This window comes from Cyanistes caeruleus, chromosome 2, assembly GCF_971803275.1.
Source record: "Cyanistes caeruleus chromosome 2, bCyaCae1.hap1.1, whole genome shotgun sequence".
Taxonomy (NCBI): domain Eukaryota; kingdom Metazoa; phylum Chordata; class Aves; order Passeriformes; family Paridae; genus Cyanistes; species Cyanistes caeruleus.
In genome coordinates, this window is record NC_141702.1 from 78,357,114 (window position 1) to 78,371,870 (window position 14,757).

General features: G+C 41.5%; 2 protein-coding genes across 6 annotated transcripts in view; one reads left to right on the top strand and one right to left on the bottom strand.

Annotated features, from left to right (window-relative positions):
* Nucleotides 1–5,503, bottom strand: part of GPATCH11 (G-patch domain containing 11) — a 26,181-nt gene extending 20,678 nt beyond the window's left edge. Inside the window, exons 1-8 of one of the 3 annotated variants that reach the window (XM_023923785.2) lie at nucleotides 5,033–5,252; nucleotides 4,703–4,929; nucleotides 3,825–3,866; nucleotides 3,625–3,745; nucleotides 2,795–2,885; nucleotides 1,480–1,584; nucleotides 650–731; nucleotides 8–93 (exon numbers count right to left, since the gene is read on the bottom strand). In XM_023923785.2, coding sequence (XP_023779553.1) covers nucleotides 38–93; nucleotides 650–731; nucleotides 1,480–1,584; nucleotides 2,795–2,885; nucleotides 3,625–3,745; nucleotides 3,825–3,866; nucleotides 4,703–4,929; nucleotides 5,033–5,079 — 771 coding nt within the window. In that variant the 5' untranslated portion in view covers nucleotides 5,080–5,252 and the 3' untranslated portion in view covers nucleotides 8–37. Of the gene's footprint in view, nucleotides 1–7; nucleotides 94–649; nucleotides 732–1,479; nucleotides 1,585–2,794; nucleotides 2,886–3,624; nucleotides 3,746–3,824; nucleotides 3,867–4,702; nucleotides 4,930–5,032 lie in introns of all 3 variants that reach the window. The other 2 variants (XM_023923783.2, XM_023923781.2) reach the window with 2 other exon arrangements.
* A 58-nt stretch (nucleotides 5,504–5,561) lies between these two features.
* HEATR5B (HEAT repeat containing 5B) overlaps nucleotides 5,562–14,757 on the top strand; it is a 56,420-nt gene continuing 47,224 nt past the window's right edge. The window contains exons 1-8 of one of the 3 annotated variants that reach the window (XM_086878092.1): nucleotides 5,562–5,877; nucleotides 8,390–8,558; nucleotides 8,981–9,192; nucleotides 10,767–10,875; nucleotides 11,858–12,007; nucleotides 12,489–12,660; nucleotides 13,034–13,191; nucleotides 14,163–14,412. In XM_086878092.1, the coding sequence (XP_086734218.1) occupies nucleotides 8,433–8,558; nucleotides 8,981–9,192; nucleotides 10,767–10,875; nucleotides 11,858–12,007; nucleotides 12,489–12,660; nucleotides 13,034–13,191; nucleotides 14,163–14,412 (1,177 nt within the window). In that variant the 5' untranslated portion in view covers nucleotides 5,562–5,877; nucleotides 8,390–8,432. Of the gene's footprint in view, nucleotides 5,878–5,936; nucleotides 6,204–8,389; nucleotides 8,559–8,980; nucleotides 9,193–10,766; nucleotides 10,876–11,857; nucleotides 12,008–12,488; nucleotides 12,661–13,033; nucleotides 13,192–14,162; nucleotides 14,413–14,757 lie in introns of those variants that run through there. The other 2 variants (XM_086878093.1, XM_023923786.2) reach the window with 2 other exon arrangements.

The window sequence follows — 14,757 nt, forward strand, 5'->3', positions numbered from 1 at the left end:
TACATACTTGTCTAGGGCTCCTTCCTTTAGACTGGCTTTAGTCATGATCTGCAGCACTGTCCCCAGGACAGTTTGAAGATAAATCTTCAGAGTCTACAGGACAAGCAGGAGAAGAGTGAGTAATTGCAGCTCAGGGAAGGAAAAAATGGTTTCTAGAAATACTTCTAGAATCAATGTAGAACAGATTAAATGGCATTCAAGGTTTACAAGTTAGTAACTCCCAAATTTGTTTTGAAACAGTGAATACAAATTCTACTCTCTTTGGTGCTGTGAAACTGGATGGTGTTCTAATTGTTTCAAAAACACCTGCTAGCTTTCACAGCTTTTATGGTACTGGTTTTAGTATCTGAATTATCTTTTCTCAAAACTAATTAAATTATATAAGTTCAAATAAATGTCAGTATGGTTCGCTGTGTTTTGTTGTGTGTGGGTTTTGTTTGGTTTGTTTCTGCATATAAACCCAAAAATTGTCTAACAATCACAACAACAATATGTATGAAGCTTTGTGCAAAAACCAGCAGCCTGGAAGGTAAATCTGCTATGTAGATTTGGAAGCTGCAGTAAGGGAAACACAAAGGAAATATGCTACAGCTGGAGTCTAGCTGCATAAGCAAAGTAAAGCACCTACAAAAGCTTGGTTCACTCTCACCTTCATAGGTTGTTCCACACCAAATGCAATAGAAGTGCTTCTCTCTCAAATAGGCTGTCAGGATGTGTAGCTTTTCTGATACCTAGAAATATGTACAGGTATGTGATTACCGGGGGCTCACGTGACATAAACCACTCTGAGCCTCTGGTTTGCTAAAATAAGCATTTAACCCAATGCTATGGAAAAACTACACAATACCATAACTCAGTAAGACATGAAGTTTCCCACATTTGTAGAACAGTGCACGGGAGTGCATGATCTCTGGAAAGTTAATAGCTGTTGTTTGCTCATCCTTTTTAACAGCTAAGTAACCTGCACTGAAAGGAGAGAGCTAAAAATACTACTTAACTCCTATATGGCATCTTTTGTGGAATTTTTCACATCTAATCTCTGGCAATTAAACACTTAAGACTAACAACAGCTGTGTAATCTAGTTCTTAAAAATATGTATTTTCAATGTCCCTCTTAAGATAATCTGTGAAGTATTTTTAGAAATTAATTAGCAACTCTAAACTTCAACCTCAGACATGAGATGAGGCATCAAAAATTAAAACTCAAAAACATATGACTGTGATCTTACCTATCTTGGCTAAAAATGTTTAGAATTTAATTTCTAGGCTACTTTTTTCAAAGATCAGGCTCAAAACAGATGAGCAATGAATCAGTGCTGTAATGTTTCATATTTTATCATGTAACTGCTATAAAAGTCACTGCTCTGTGATTGCAAAGAGGTCTTTTACTACAGTGTGGGAAACATGTATACATACATATGTTTCAAGGAATATTAATTTAATTCTGAATTGAGAAATTAATTAAGTTTAAGAGCTTACACTTAAGTCTGAGCTTGTGCATTCATCTTCCTTGTCTTCCTCATCCTTTTTGTCTTCCTCTTCAGGTTCTATCCAAAACCAAGTCTCCTTGGGAACATCAATGTCCTTAAATAACAAGGGAAGTTATTACAATGGAATTACAATGGAAGTTATCTGTCTTTGTAGGTTTTCTTGTAAGACGCTGGATAAAACTAATTTTTAGGAAGTGAGCTGTTAGCCTTTAAAACTTGCATGTATAGTATAACCAAGAATTACTAAAGCTGTTGGTAAGTACAGTGGTCCACCAGAAAGATTATTCACTTTTTTTTTTAACAATGGAATGCATGCCAATGCTAACACCTAGTTCTATTTAATCTATTTTTGGTATATATATATATGTGCATAAAGATAGATAGATAGATAGATAGATAGATAGATAGATAGATAGATAGATAATGTGGCAAGGCTACACAGCAACACAATCTCACATCGAGTCTTAGAGCAGATAGCCTTGTTTGTCAGTTTAAGACATGCTGCCCCAAGTTATTTCATCAAGAGCTCACACAGTGCTTCCTAATTCACCTCAGGTAAAGTTAAAGGAAGAAAAGTAAACAAGGATGATCTAAGCTTAATTCGGGTAACTTCATTTGAAGCAAACTAAGGAGTTTTGAACAGTCTCAGCAGAAATTGTGAGGTGGTATTAACGTCTACCTGGTTAATAGAGGAAAGAAACAACCTTGAAGTTTTCCCATGGCAAAAATTCATAGTGGTTCACTGCTATTACCCATGTTATTCCTTGCAAGTGGAAGGTACTTATTTGTGTGGGGGTTTTTGTTTGTTTTTTTAATGCTACTTTGGTGAATCTGCTGATTCCCTCAATGATGATCCCCGTTCTTGGAGATACTGAAGATCCGCCTGGACAACCTGCTTTAAGTGACTCTGCTTGAGAAGGAAGGCTGAACAAGATGATTTCCAGAGTCACTCCCAATGTCAGTCACTGTGTGATGATGCTGCTCCCTCACTTGAAGCAATTAGCACCATTATTTAGGATGGCCTGATACTAGCTACTGGAAGATATGCAGACAGCTCAGAAGTTACCACAAGACTGCAGAAGGAAAAACACAGGTCCTCATATAAGTTTCCATGAGGTTGGCGTGCACCTTCTATATGGTACCAACATAGACTTTGAAATATTTTAAGAGGACTGAAGTGTTGCCAAACATCAAGACTTAAGCTAGTTACCCCACAATTTTAGAGAACTTCCAAGAACTAACCACTGTATTGTAGCCTGTATCTCTAAACTCTAGGTCTTCTTTCCAACCCCCCCAGGTCTCACTTTTTGCATATCTAATTGCTGGCAGGCCCTCTGGCTTTTTCGCAGGTCTCCTTCCATCTTGCGTTCTTCTTGTTTGGTTTTGAATCTTACTCTGTTAAGAACAAGCAGAGGTAGATAAGCAGGCAAACACACAGTAACAGATGCATTACAGTCCACAGCTTTACGAAACACGAAAATCTAAGATTTTATTCCTACACTGAGGTTAAGAAGTCATTCTGACATTGTTTCTGTAGGAGCACACTTGTATTTCTTGGGAATTGTACCTTCAGGATACCTTTTTTGACCACACTACCCTGTTTCTTCATGAGGTTTTCCTAAGACATAAAGAAGTGGTTCACTAACTCATCTGCAAAAGATACAGCCTTTCCTAAGCTTCTCTTCTCCATATATTAAAAGCAAATTGGAAGAAAACCAAACCAATACAATCTTTTAAAAATTTAAAAGTAATTTTAAATTTTTTTACATTTAAAAATGTACCCTGACTTTTAAAACCATTGTACCAACATTGCTCAGGAATATCTGTGGATTTTATATTTCAAAATATATATTTCTCCAATTTAAAAAGCTGCATATGACTTGAGAAAAATTAGTATGTATATTGTTTACATTATGAACAATTACAAAACTAAATGGTGCAGCACATGCTTTTATCATTACAGTGTTTATCTACTTTTGCTTTAGAACTGACAAACAATTACTCTGTATTGTAACTCTCACCTTTCATTCAAAACATTCAAAAATAGTAGCACATTAAAAGAATAACCAAACTTCAAGTATAAAAAGAATTGCTATTTAGACATTGCTTGGGAATATCAGCTATATCATTTTACCTGAACTGATCTGCAGCTTGTTCATTTGCTTGTTTTTTCATATGGAGCTTTTGTCTATAGTTTTCCAGTCTTTCTTCAGCTTTTCGCTTTTTTAGTTCCTCATGACCAAGCCCACTTCTGCCTATATAAGTTCAAATGATGAATGTAAGCACCTGAGAAGCTCTGATATCCAACTAAATATATCAGAAAGTGCCACAAACCTGTTTTTATGTTCAGAGGAATAGGTTCAACAATGCCTTCTCCTGTGAGAGAAAAAATAAGTCAATTTTTAAAAACCAAGTTTGTCTCAAACAATGATTTGTACAAAAGCAGACAAGCTGCTTTTGCCATTATTGTGATTTCTTGCTTGGAAGTTGAAAGGTTCCCAATCAATATACATTTAGTACACTAAAAATGGCACAGCTGTACTGGAAACTCACTCTCTTTTTTGGCTTGTCTGCTGAAATCCTATGTACTTTTTTCATGACAGGACCAAACTGAATGAAATGTGGTGACGTGACAGGTGTAACATGCCTATGATGAAGACAGCTTTGTTACCGCCTTCTGGAGCATTTTCACTCTGCAATCTCACAACAATGATGAAGAATAAAAAGAATTTATCTGGGCCAGTTCATTGTAATTGTCTTCCACAGATGCTGAACTGGCACAGCAGTTACTGATTCCTTATTTTACTGATTTTACTTCATAAGGGTAGGCCAGTGTGCACTGTCTCTTTTTCAAAATCCAGCCATAAATTTCAAGAGGGTCTGATTTTTTTTTTTTTAACACTATGAGCTTTGCAAAACCATCGAAACATCCTTAATGCAACTCCTGTAAGTATACATGTATGCAAGTACGTTTACTGAGCTGCAAGTGCTGCTCTTCCCTTGCATCTGTCAATAGTCTTTGCTATTTTCACTTCAGCTTTAGGGATTTGCTCTCATATTTTCTTCTGTCACAGCACCTTCACAGTTCTGTAATGCTATGTCTCTCCAAGAGGCACTTAGTGACCTGTCAACAAATGCAGTGAGAGCTGCAGTCTATAAAATATTAAGGTATAGCTGAATACAAACACACACTTCCAGAGTGACAAACTTACCACTTTTGCCAAGGGCCTGGCCACTCTTGTAGCCCATCTTCTGGAGCAAAGCAAAGCCTTTGTTCTCATTGCCCAATGCACTTTTCAGTACCAAGTCACGTCTCTCTTTTTCTTCTTCTTTTATGCTTTTTTGTCTGTTCTTCTCATTGGCTTCTTTTTGCTTTTCTTCTTTCTGAATAGCTTCCTTCACCCGCCTCACCATGGGCAAGCCTGGCCTGACATCCTGTCTGCGAGTTAGTAAACCAGCAAACATTAGCGTTATGTTTGTTTGTTTTAACAGGTTTACGATCATTTAAGAGGAGTGGAAAAAAAAAAGAACTACCTACTTACTTAATAAATAAATCAGACATATAGTCTTCCTCTTCATCTCCCTCCATGCTTAGCAAGTCTCTATGCCGACGCCTCGCCTATGGACAGCGTCAGTGCGCGTTACCGAGCATTTTGTTTCTCTGCGCGTCCCCTGCCAGGCTGGGGACGGAGGGGCCGAGGGACGAGAACACTGAACCCGCCGGGCCGGGCTGCCCGTGCGAGCCCCGGGCCACCCGCGCCCGCCTCCAAGCCCGCAGCGCGTCCTCCCGGGCCCCGCTACCACCGGCGGCCACGACGCCGCTCCACGCCCGGGAGCCCCGCCGAGCTGCAGGCAAGCGCCAGGAGCCGGGAGAGCGGCGGGAGCAGCCCGGGCACGGCCGAGCTGCAGGCAAGCGCCAGGCGCCGGGAGAGCGGCGGGAGCAGCCCGGGCACGGCCGAGCTGCAGGCAAGCGCCAGGAGCCGGGAGAGCGGCGGGAGCAGCCCGGGCACGGCGCACGCCCCGGGCCCGGCCCGGCCGCTCCGCGGCGCCTGCGCGGGGCCGCCCCCGCTCGCCGGCGCCTGCGCCTCTCCCGCTTCCTGCTGCGCGGCCGCGGTGCATCCGCGCTACCGGGCTGCGCCGGGGCCGGGCTGGGGGCAAAGTCGCTCGTCTCCCCTTTCAACGCCCCTCCACGCCCGCCGGACCTGGGCACGGCGGGGGCTGAAGCGGCCGAGCCCGCCAGTGATGGTGCCGCGGCCGGCGGCGAGCGCGGCGCAGCGCGCCCACGCCTGTCCGTGACTGTGAGCGGTCCCCGGGGCCGCGGTGTCGCGCCTGGTGCAGCCCGGAGCTGGCGGGACGCGGCCGCCGTACGGGAGGAGCGTAAGTGACGGTGAGCGGCCCGGCCCGGCCCGGGGCTGCGGCGGAGCGGGGGCAGGGTCCGCGTTCCCCGCGGCGCTGGCGGCGTGTGCGGGGCTGCGCGCGCGTGTGCGGGGCTGCGCGCGCGTGTGCGGGGCGGTGCGCGCGCGCGCGTGCGTGTGCGCGCGGGGCTGCGCGCTCGGGAGGCAGCGGGCACCGCTCCCTCGGCATCGAAACCTCAGCGGCGTCGCCCGAGCATCGTTCCCCGGCGCTGCACCTCGGCAGTGCCCGCTGAGGGGTTTTCAGAAGCAGGCACGATGCCCTGAGAGCTGCTGCAGCTTATTAAAGTAGCCGATACAGGTAGGGGGACCCAGGCGTGAAAACCTTTTCACCTGATGGAGTCATTCAGGAGTGTGTGACTTCGCCTAAACTTGCCTGTTTCTCGGCTTTCTCACTCTACTGAAGTGCACGCGTGATGAAGATACAAATAGTTGATTTAGGCATAGGAAAGCAGCTGCGGAGTAGAAAGGAGCTTTAGTACATCGGAGCGTTTTCTTACCTGTGTAATGCTCCACCATGCCTCACTGGCTGCTGGTTGACTTTGATCGGCTTCGGCTCTGCATCAGTGTATTTATTTCTTGTAGCATTCACAGCAAGATCCTTACCAGCATCGGTAGAACTCGGTAGGCTTTGCACTCCTTTTTGGAGCAAAGCTTTTGCTAGTGTCATTGTGCTTTGGGTTGTCTACTTAAGTAGCTCTGTGTCAGGCTGACTCTTGAGTTAGCTGAATATTTGTGTAACTGTTCTTGTGTCTGATGCCTTGTGCTTCACCAGCACAGCTGAATGTACGTGCAGGTTTTGTTGCTTAGAGGCTGTATTTCCTACATTTTAGATGAAGAGGTATGGGAATGTGAGGAAGGTGCATTAGGTGTCCATGGCTCTTATGGCTAGGAGCAAATAAAACCTTTTATGTGGGGAGGAAAAGGAATAACGAGCTGTGCTGTCCAGCAGTACTTACGGTATTTATGTGTTGTGTGGGTGTGACAAGCAGTGAGGATCTCTGGGATGATATCCAAAGAGTCACCATAGTGCCATCATTCGTTGCGTCTCTCTCTGCTCCGTGTAAAGGTGTTTTGAGGTGATATGTCTGACTTATTGACAGGCAATGCCTTCTCAGTTCTTTATAAATGTAAAGAAAAAACAAATAAACCAAAAAATGACAGAAAATGTCTTTGGAGGAGTTAAAGAGGTCTGTATGTGCTTCCATACGTGGCTTTTCCACCTTTGCTGGAACTGTACGCAGTGAAAATTACACAAAGTGCTGAAGTGCAGGGAACAACCAATTAAAGACATTGTGATGCTTTAGTTTCATCAGGACCAAATCATTAAGGTGGATTTAGAACTCCAGTACAGCATTAATATGTCACCTTACTAATGTCTCATTTGGGGACTGTTTAAAAAAAGTCGCTTTAAGTCACTTCATTTGACTTCAAGAATTTGTTGAGTTTGGGCATGAATGAGGAAGCAGCTGTGAGCTCTTGAGAGCACAAGTGGAACAGTGCAGCTATCAAAAGATGATGTCTGTTGAAAGCTGACGTCTTACATAATACTCTAGTTGTTTTGCTTTCTCTGTTTTGCCTGAGATCCTAGTTTCAGCATCACTGAATTCAGGTTTTGGGTTTGGGTTGCTTTTCTGCTTTTAGGGTGTCTTCTTGCTGAAGGTGGTTGATTTTAGGTAAAATTTATGGATTTTTTTTTCTTCTGTCAGCTCTGCATTGAATAGTAGCTACACTTTTTTTCAGGTGGTTTGCTAAAATTGGCAGAAAGTTGGCAGAGTGTTTGCTTACCCTGATAATGTACGTTTTTGTTAGTCCTTTGATGCCAGCCCCCATTGATCGAGCAGGATCACCAGTGTTCCATCTGCAGGATTTTGCCTGCTGGGGAGACCTGCAGTAGTTTGGCTGCTGCTTGTGTTCTAGGCTGTCACCTCTAAGGCTTGCTGGATTTCAGGGAGCTTACTTGTCCAGCACTTAAGGCAAGGCTAGTGGGATCAGGCAAATCTAAGGTCAGTTATGCCAAATCCTATCACTGTTCCTGTTTCTCCCAAACTTGCGTTGGCTGGAAATTCCTACTTGGGGTAGGCTCATCTTCTCAGCTCATCTGTTGAAGGGTGTTGAGAAGAGGGCCAAGTTCATGCCCCAGCTTTGGGAGTGTGCTCAAGGGTCTTGACTTGCAACAATCCTTTTTCTGCCCTGTAAGTGGAGACAGTGAGACGATTCCTTTACCTTCTTTAAACACAAACTTTGGCATATTTTTCTTGTCTGAGAGTTTGTACCCTGAAATTCCCTGTAGGTGCTCTTCTTACAATTAACAGCTCTGTTCCCTGAAATACAAATGAATGGACTTGGTTTGTAAATATGTGAGCAGCTTTTATGTGGGACTATTTAGCTAAGACAAGTCTAAGCAAACTGAATATTTTAATTTGATTTTCAAAGCTTTGTACTGATGTACTGTACTTTATACTAATATTTGCATTTTTATTTTAGAGTTTCTACGCAGATTTGCAATAAAATTGGAATTTAATCCAATATGGAGCTGGCTCATAGTTTGTTACTGAACGAGGAAGCATTAGCTCAAATCACAGAAGCGAAGAGACCAGTTTTTATTTTTGAATGGCTGAGATTCTTGGATAAAGTGCTGGTAGCTGCCAACAAGGTAATTTAATGAGATTTTTCCCACCCTTCTTTCTAAAGAAACTTTCTTTTAAAAAGCATTTATATTAATTTCATGCCAGAGAAAGTTGTCAGGTAATGGCCAGATGGTACCTATGTGGTTTCAGATCCAGCCTGAAGGGTCTCTGTGCTAATTTGTAAATTTTAAGTGTTTAATTGTAGGCAGTTAGTAAGTATTTTTCAAAAGTAAAAATTAAATAGGTCAGCAGCTAATTCTGAGCATTTAGCATCTGCCTCTGCTGTTGTTAATGTAGCTTATATCTCTCTGAGACAAGCAATTTGCTGAATTATGTACAGTTGGCAGTGGTATAAGGTTTACTTCCATTTCTTGTAGATTTTTCTGGGTATTAGGAGCAACATAGAGGATCAAACTACTTTTCTTATTTATTTTTGGTCTGTTAACAGACAGATGTCAAGGAAAAACAGAAGAAACTTGTAGAACAGCTAACAGGACTCATCAGCAGTTCCCCTGGGCCACCCACACGGAAGCTGCTTGCAAAAAATCTCGCTGCTCTCTACAGCATTGGAGACACATTTACGGTTTTTCAGACGCTTGACAAGTGCAACGACATCATCAAGAGCAAAGATGATACTGCAGCCTACCTGCCCACAAAACTGTATGTTTTGGGAAAAGGGGAATGATTTTTAGGCCAAGTGGTCCTGGATATTACTGAAGAATCTGCCTGTATATGTGCACACTATGTTTACTTACATTCCGCGTGCCTGTTTGGAGTTACGTATGCTCAATACAGACAGCAGAGAAAAACACTGGATTGAAATTGGGCAGGGCAGGACTCAAAGGTGACACAGATTGATCTATGTGAAAGTGAAATCATTTTCTCTAGGCAAGGTACTATGTTATGACTCTTTATGGCATGGAGAGGATAACAGTTAATGAAGGCATTCCACCAGTGGAATTACTGCTGACTGTGCTCAGGCACCCCAGTAAAGGTGGCACCTGCAGATTGTCAAACCAGAGTCCTATCTGTGCCTAGTGAATTGTAACCAAATATTCAAGTTTTATTCCCATCAAATGTTGCCTTTTCTATTCCCCTAGCACGTTAAGCTGCACAGGTCTCTCAAGCAGAGTCTCTGCATGTGGGTATGTGTGCATGGGTGTGTGATCCATTGTCTTTAGTCATGGGAGCTGTCCCATTGGTAGGAATTTGGTTAATGCCACAGACAACTTTCACTGAAACTGTTTTTGGTACTTTCCCATGTACTGCTTCATAAGTTCATGGTGTGTGGTGAATCCAAATTTGCTCTGGCCTTCAGATATTTGACAATAGGATTTGGCAATAAAATCTGAAATAGTCACTGCTTGGGCAGATACTGTCCTCTTATTTCTAGCTCTTGCAGCTGTGTGAGGAACTTGTATAAGTGGGAAGTGTTTTCTACTATAATATGCTCTGAAATTTATGCTACCAAGTCATAGTCCAGAAGGTTTTTTAATGGACGCATGCCCATTAAAGGGGAGGCTGTAATGAGTTTGTGATGTAACTTCACTAAAAAAACATTTAGCCAGCAGCTACAGATTTAAAAAAAAACCTCATTCCTTTGTGATGAAAAAGTGCATGTTTTCAGGAGCTGGCTTCTGTGACTGTTCTGGAACAGTTTGTGTATATAACTGCAATGTGGTGATAACTAACTATTCCTAATCTCAAATGGCAGAGGAAGAAAAACATGTAAATAACTGTTTATGGGTCCAGAGAGATTTTACAGTGCCTGTAAATTTTCTTGTGTTATGCAATAGTTTCTGCATTTTACGTTCTTAGTCTTGAAAAACCCCATAATTCAGTATCTACAAAAATGTGTCAGGATATATTAGAGGCTAGGGGCTTTCTTGCAAGTGCTTGGAAGAGACAGTTTATTGAAGCACAAAACCCTAATCTTGATGAGATTTCAGCCTATCTTGTTTTCTCCAGAATTTTTCAATCTTCGTGTAAATCCTATAGTAATACCCTTTCAAATGCATTTTTATTCTTAAAAGCTGGTAAATTTTCTGTTGCTTTTTTCTTTGTAAACAAAAAAAATATTTAAATGGGCCCTGTTAAACAGCCAGTATAAGTAGTGGATAGCAAATAGATTTTTATTCATCAATGTTGATTAGAACAAACATTTCTATTTAACTATTTGTTTTCATTTGGATGATACATTAATATGTGTTCTCTTTTTCTGTGTTTTCTCATAGGGCTGCTGTGGCATGTGTTGGAGCATTTTATGAAAAAATGGGCAGAATGCTTGGTAGTTCTTTTCCAGAAACTGTTAATAATCTGTTAAAATCTCTGAAAAGTGCAGAGGTAAGTTTCAGTTTATTTGTGTGGTCTTAATTGTGTTTTAGACTGAAACCTGTTTCCTCCAGAGTGTTTGGCAAATTGCCTAGATTGATTTTCTGCATTAAAGGATGCAAATCACTTGCCTAGCTAGTTTCAAGTCTACTGCAGAGAGTTTAGACTTTATCATATGAATATTGTAATAGTTACTTCATGGTGGCATCAGTAATTAAAATTCAGTAATTACTGTATCTGTCATTTCTAACTACTGTGTTAGGGTTTTTGCCCATGTACTCTGCATAAACATTCAGTTGTTAAAAATTAATAATGAATACTTAAATTTTGCAGGAAAGTTGTTACTTTGCATGTGAGCAGAATACATTGTGCCCTGAAAAGAGAGAGTGTCATAATATTGAGAGAATGTATCCTGGGCAGTCAGTGGGTCTGATTTTATGCAAATAGCTCTGTTGGGACAAGTTGGAATATTGACTGCGTGGATCTTTTGGTGGCAGCTGTTTTCTTCAGCTGTGTTGTAGTGCCTGGGTGATTATTTGTTTGGTTTTTTTTAGCGTGTGTGTGTGCCCTCAGATTGTAAGTACCTGCCTGTGTGCAGGTATAACATGAAGCTGCTAGCTTGGGTTTCCCATTCTCTCTTATCAGCTGCTTTTTCTTGTTTCTCCCAAGTCTACAGTTGATAGATAGTGGGGCAGTGCAGAAGCATTTTACTTGGAGCCAGTTTATTGGGTTGCCTGGGCTTGGTTTATGTGACAGCTGAGGGACTTTACTAGAAGTTGCATATGGTGTTTACTTCTTTTTAAAATCTACATTTTAAAGCTATGTTTTAAAACAAAATCTATTTAAAAGTTACATAGCAGCTATATATGCCTGCACTTTCAATGTTTGCAAAAACATTCTAGCATAGAAGCAGGAAAATGCAAACCTATACACCTGGTTCTTAATGTAACTGCTGTGTCCACATTTTTACGTAAATGTTTTTGCGTGTGTGCAGTCTCAGGGCCGCAGTGAAATTCTGATGAGTTTGCAGAAAGTTCTCAATGGACTTGGAGGAGCAGCAGCTTCTTGTCACCGTGATATTTATAAGAATGCCCGGTCTCTGCTGACGGACAGATCGATGGCTGTGCGGTGTGCAGTGGCTAAGGTGGGTGTCTTCTCACAGAAATTCTTGTGCTGTGGCTGGGGAATGCCTGCAGTTGAACTGGGACATGTTGTTTAGGAAGGGAAATTTGATAATTAGTTGGACAAGGTAAGTCCTTACTTGTTTACACTGCAGGCTCAGACATTCGACTTATTTCACAAGTACTGTAGTACTGTGTTCCCCACTTGACAAAAAAATATGAGATAGAATGTGATCTGTGAGCCTCAGTGAGAGAGGTTTTTGTTAACATGGTTCTTGGGTTGAGCTTTTTAAAATTTTTTTAATTCATGTAGTAGTCTCTTCCATGACTCTTTTGATTGTTTACTCAGCTAAGATAGCTGGCATATAGGAGAGTGTCTGTGAATTAATTATGGAAATTTTCATATTAAAATATTTTCTGAATAATGCTGCCGATTGCAGTCTGATACTTAGATAAAATGTGAGAATGGTCTCCTGGTGCTTAGCAAGTCAATTTTTCCTACAGTGTCTGCTGGAATTACAGAACGAAGCAGTGTTTATGTGGACAGCTGAACTAGAGAATGTGGCAACGCTGTGCTTTAAAGCTCTGGAAAACTCAAACTATGGTGTGCGAGTTGCAGTGTCAAAGCTTTTGGGGACAGTCATGGCTACGGCACTGATACCAAAACAAGCGACAGGTACGAGCCCTTCTGGATTCCTTGTCTACATTGGCAGACTTAGTTGCACCTTCAGTACCTTGTTACATGGCAGTGGTGCACATTGTTGTTCCAGTGGATGAAAGCTTGTAGATGGATTGTTTGTCTTCACAAATAATAAGCTAAAAAGAGTGCAAATCTCTGTTTTAGTCATACAAAGAAAAGACAGAGCAAACTATCAAAAATCACTTGGGAAAAGTGGCGTATTTTTTAAGAATGCAACCAAATTTTTATCTGAAACACTGGGTAGATTTGTTTTTGCAAGACAGTTTTGAGTTAGTAAGTCTGGTTTCAAGATCATTGCTTGTGTTGGTTGGAACTTTGGGAACAAATTATTACTTTTCTTTTTAAAAAGTGATGCGGCAAAATGTGAAGAGAGCCACGCTTGAGGAGGTCTTGGAGCTCATGGCCACAGGATTTCTGCGAGGGGGATCTGGTTTCTTGAAGAGTGGTGGAGAGATGTTAAAAGTAGGAGGATCTGTCAATAGGGAAGTGCGAGTTGGTGTTACCCAGGTTTGTAATTTTTTTAATGAATTAAAATTTATACATAATTGTAACCCTTTTAGTAGGAAAAATACACGTTTCTGTTCTGTATTTATGTATAAGTTAATTTACAGGTCTAATTTGACTCTTTGTGAGATGTACATGAAGTATCATACACCTACCTACTTTCTTTTATTGTTGATATGCAGTAACAATAGATTAAAATATGAGCTAAGGAAAACTTATTTGATCAGTGTATATTAGATGAGATTAACTTGCAAAAATATTTGAAAACTTAGTATGTTAAAGACTTTAGTTCCTTTTTAAAATTTAGTTTCTTTTTAGAGAGGATGCCCTGTTACCCTTTTGTGGCTCCCTTCTCAGCTGCAGCTCAGATTGGTTAAACTACATTTCTTCTTTCCATATATTTCTCATGAGTAGGTGAAATCTGATGCATGTGGAAACTCCTCTTGTCTGAGAGAAAGGTGGTGGCAGCATCTCTTCAAATTCAGCTGTTCTCACTCTGACATGTATTTCAATATGCTGCAGTAACTTCCCAGAATCCAGATGCTTTGATCATAGGTTATTTCGTGAAACCCTTTATTTTTTCTCAGCCTTTTTCAGGTGAACTTGGTGAATATGCCAGGTTTTTATTGTGAACTGGAACACCTTGATGTTGCTGCTTTTATTTATGTGTTGTTCTTAACTTTTTTAGAAAGAGGCACATTAAAAGCAATGAACTGGGCTTTTTTGCTGTCATCCAAAGGGTGTTTTTATGCATCACAGTATAGGGGCTACTCTTGGTCCTGGAGAAAGTTGAGTTTCAGCAGCAAAGATGTGGATACTGAATTAGTTCTTGCTGAGCAGCCTCATTAGGTTAGAGTTGCTTATTGCTAGCTGGTGTTGCTGCTGTTGTGCATTATGCTTGAGTCTGGCTGTAGTTTCACATAATCTTTTGTTTCTGTTTTAATTGGGTTGCTGTGTGACTTCTGGATTTGCAGGCCTACGTTGTCTTTGTTACAACATTGGGAGGGCAGTGGCTGGAGCGCAACTTTGCTACCTTTCTGTCCCATGTGCTTGATCTGGTCTCACATCCTCGTGCAACTCAGACCCACGTGGAGGCTGTTTATTCTCGAAGATGTGTGTCCTTTATCCTGAGAGCAACTGTGGGCAGCTTGCTTGGGGAGAAAGCACAGATTGCAGCTGCCAAAGAAATATGTCAAGCCATTGGTAAACAAATGAAGGCAGTGGGTGAGAACCATTTTTCTTCGTTCAAGACCAGTTGGAAGTCACTGTCATTTTACTGAGGCAGCCATTTTTCAGCTTTCTTCTACTGTGAGGAGTAATTTTGTTCTTATGGGAGATGGTAGTTCATCTGCTTTCTGTTTCAAATGTTCAGAGGTTGAGTTCTGCTTCAATAGTGATTGCATGACACTGCCTTTTTATCCCAGATAGCAAACACATCGTTAAAAGCCTAGAATGGAAGTGGAGAAGAAAACTATGCGTTTGCCATTTGTCTTGGGATAGGTTGTATTGGAAGTCATGCAGAGTTCTTTACTAACAGTGTTGGAAGTGTGTAAGGTCAAGATCTTGTAG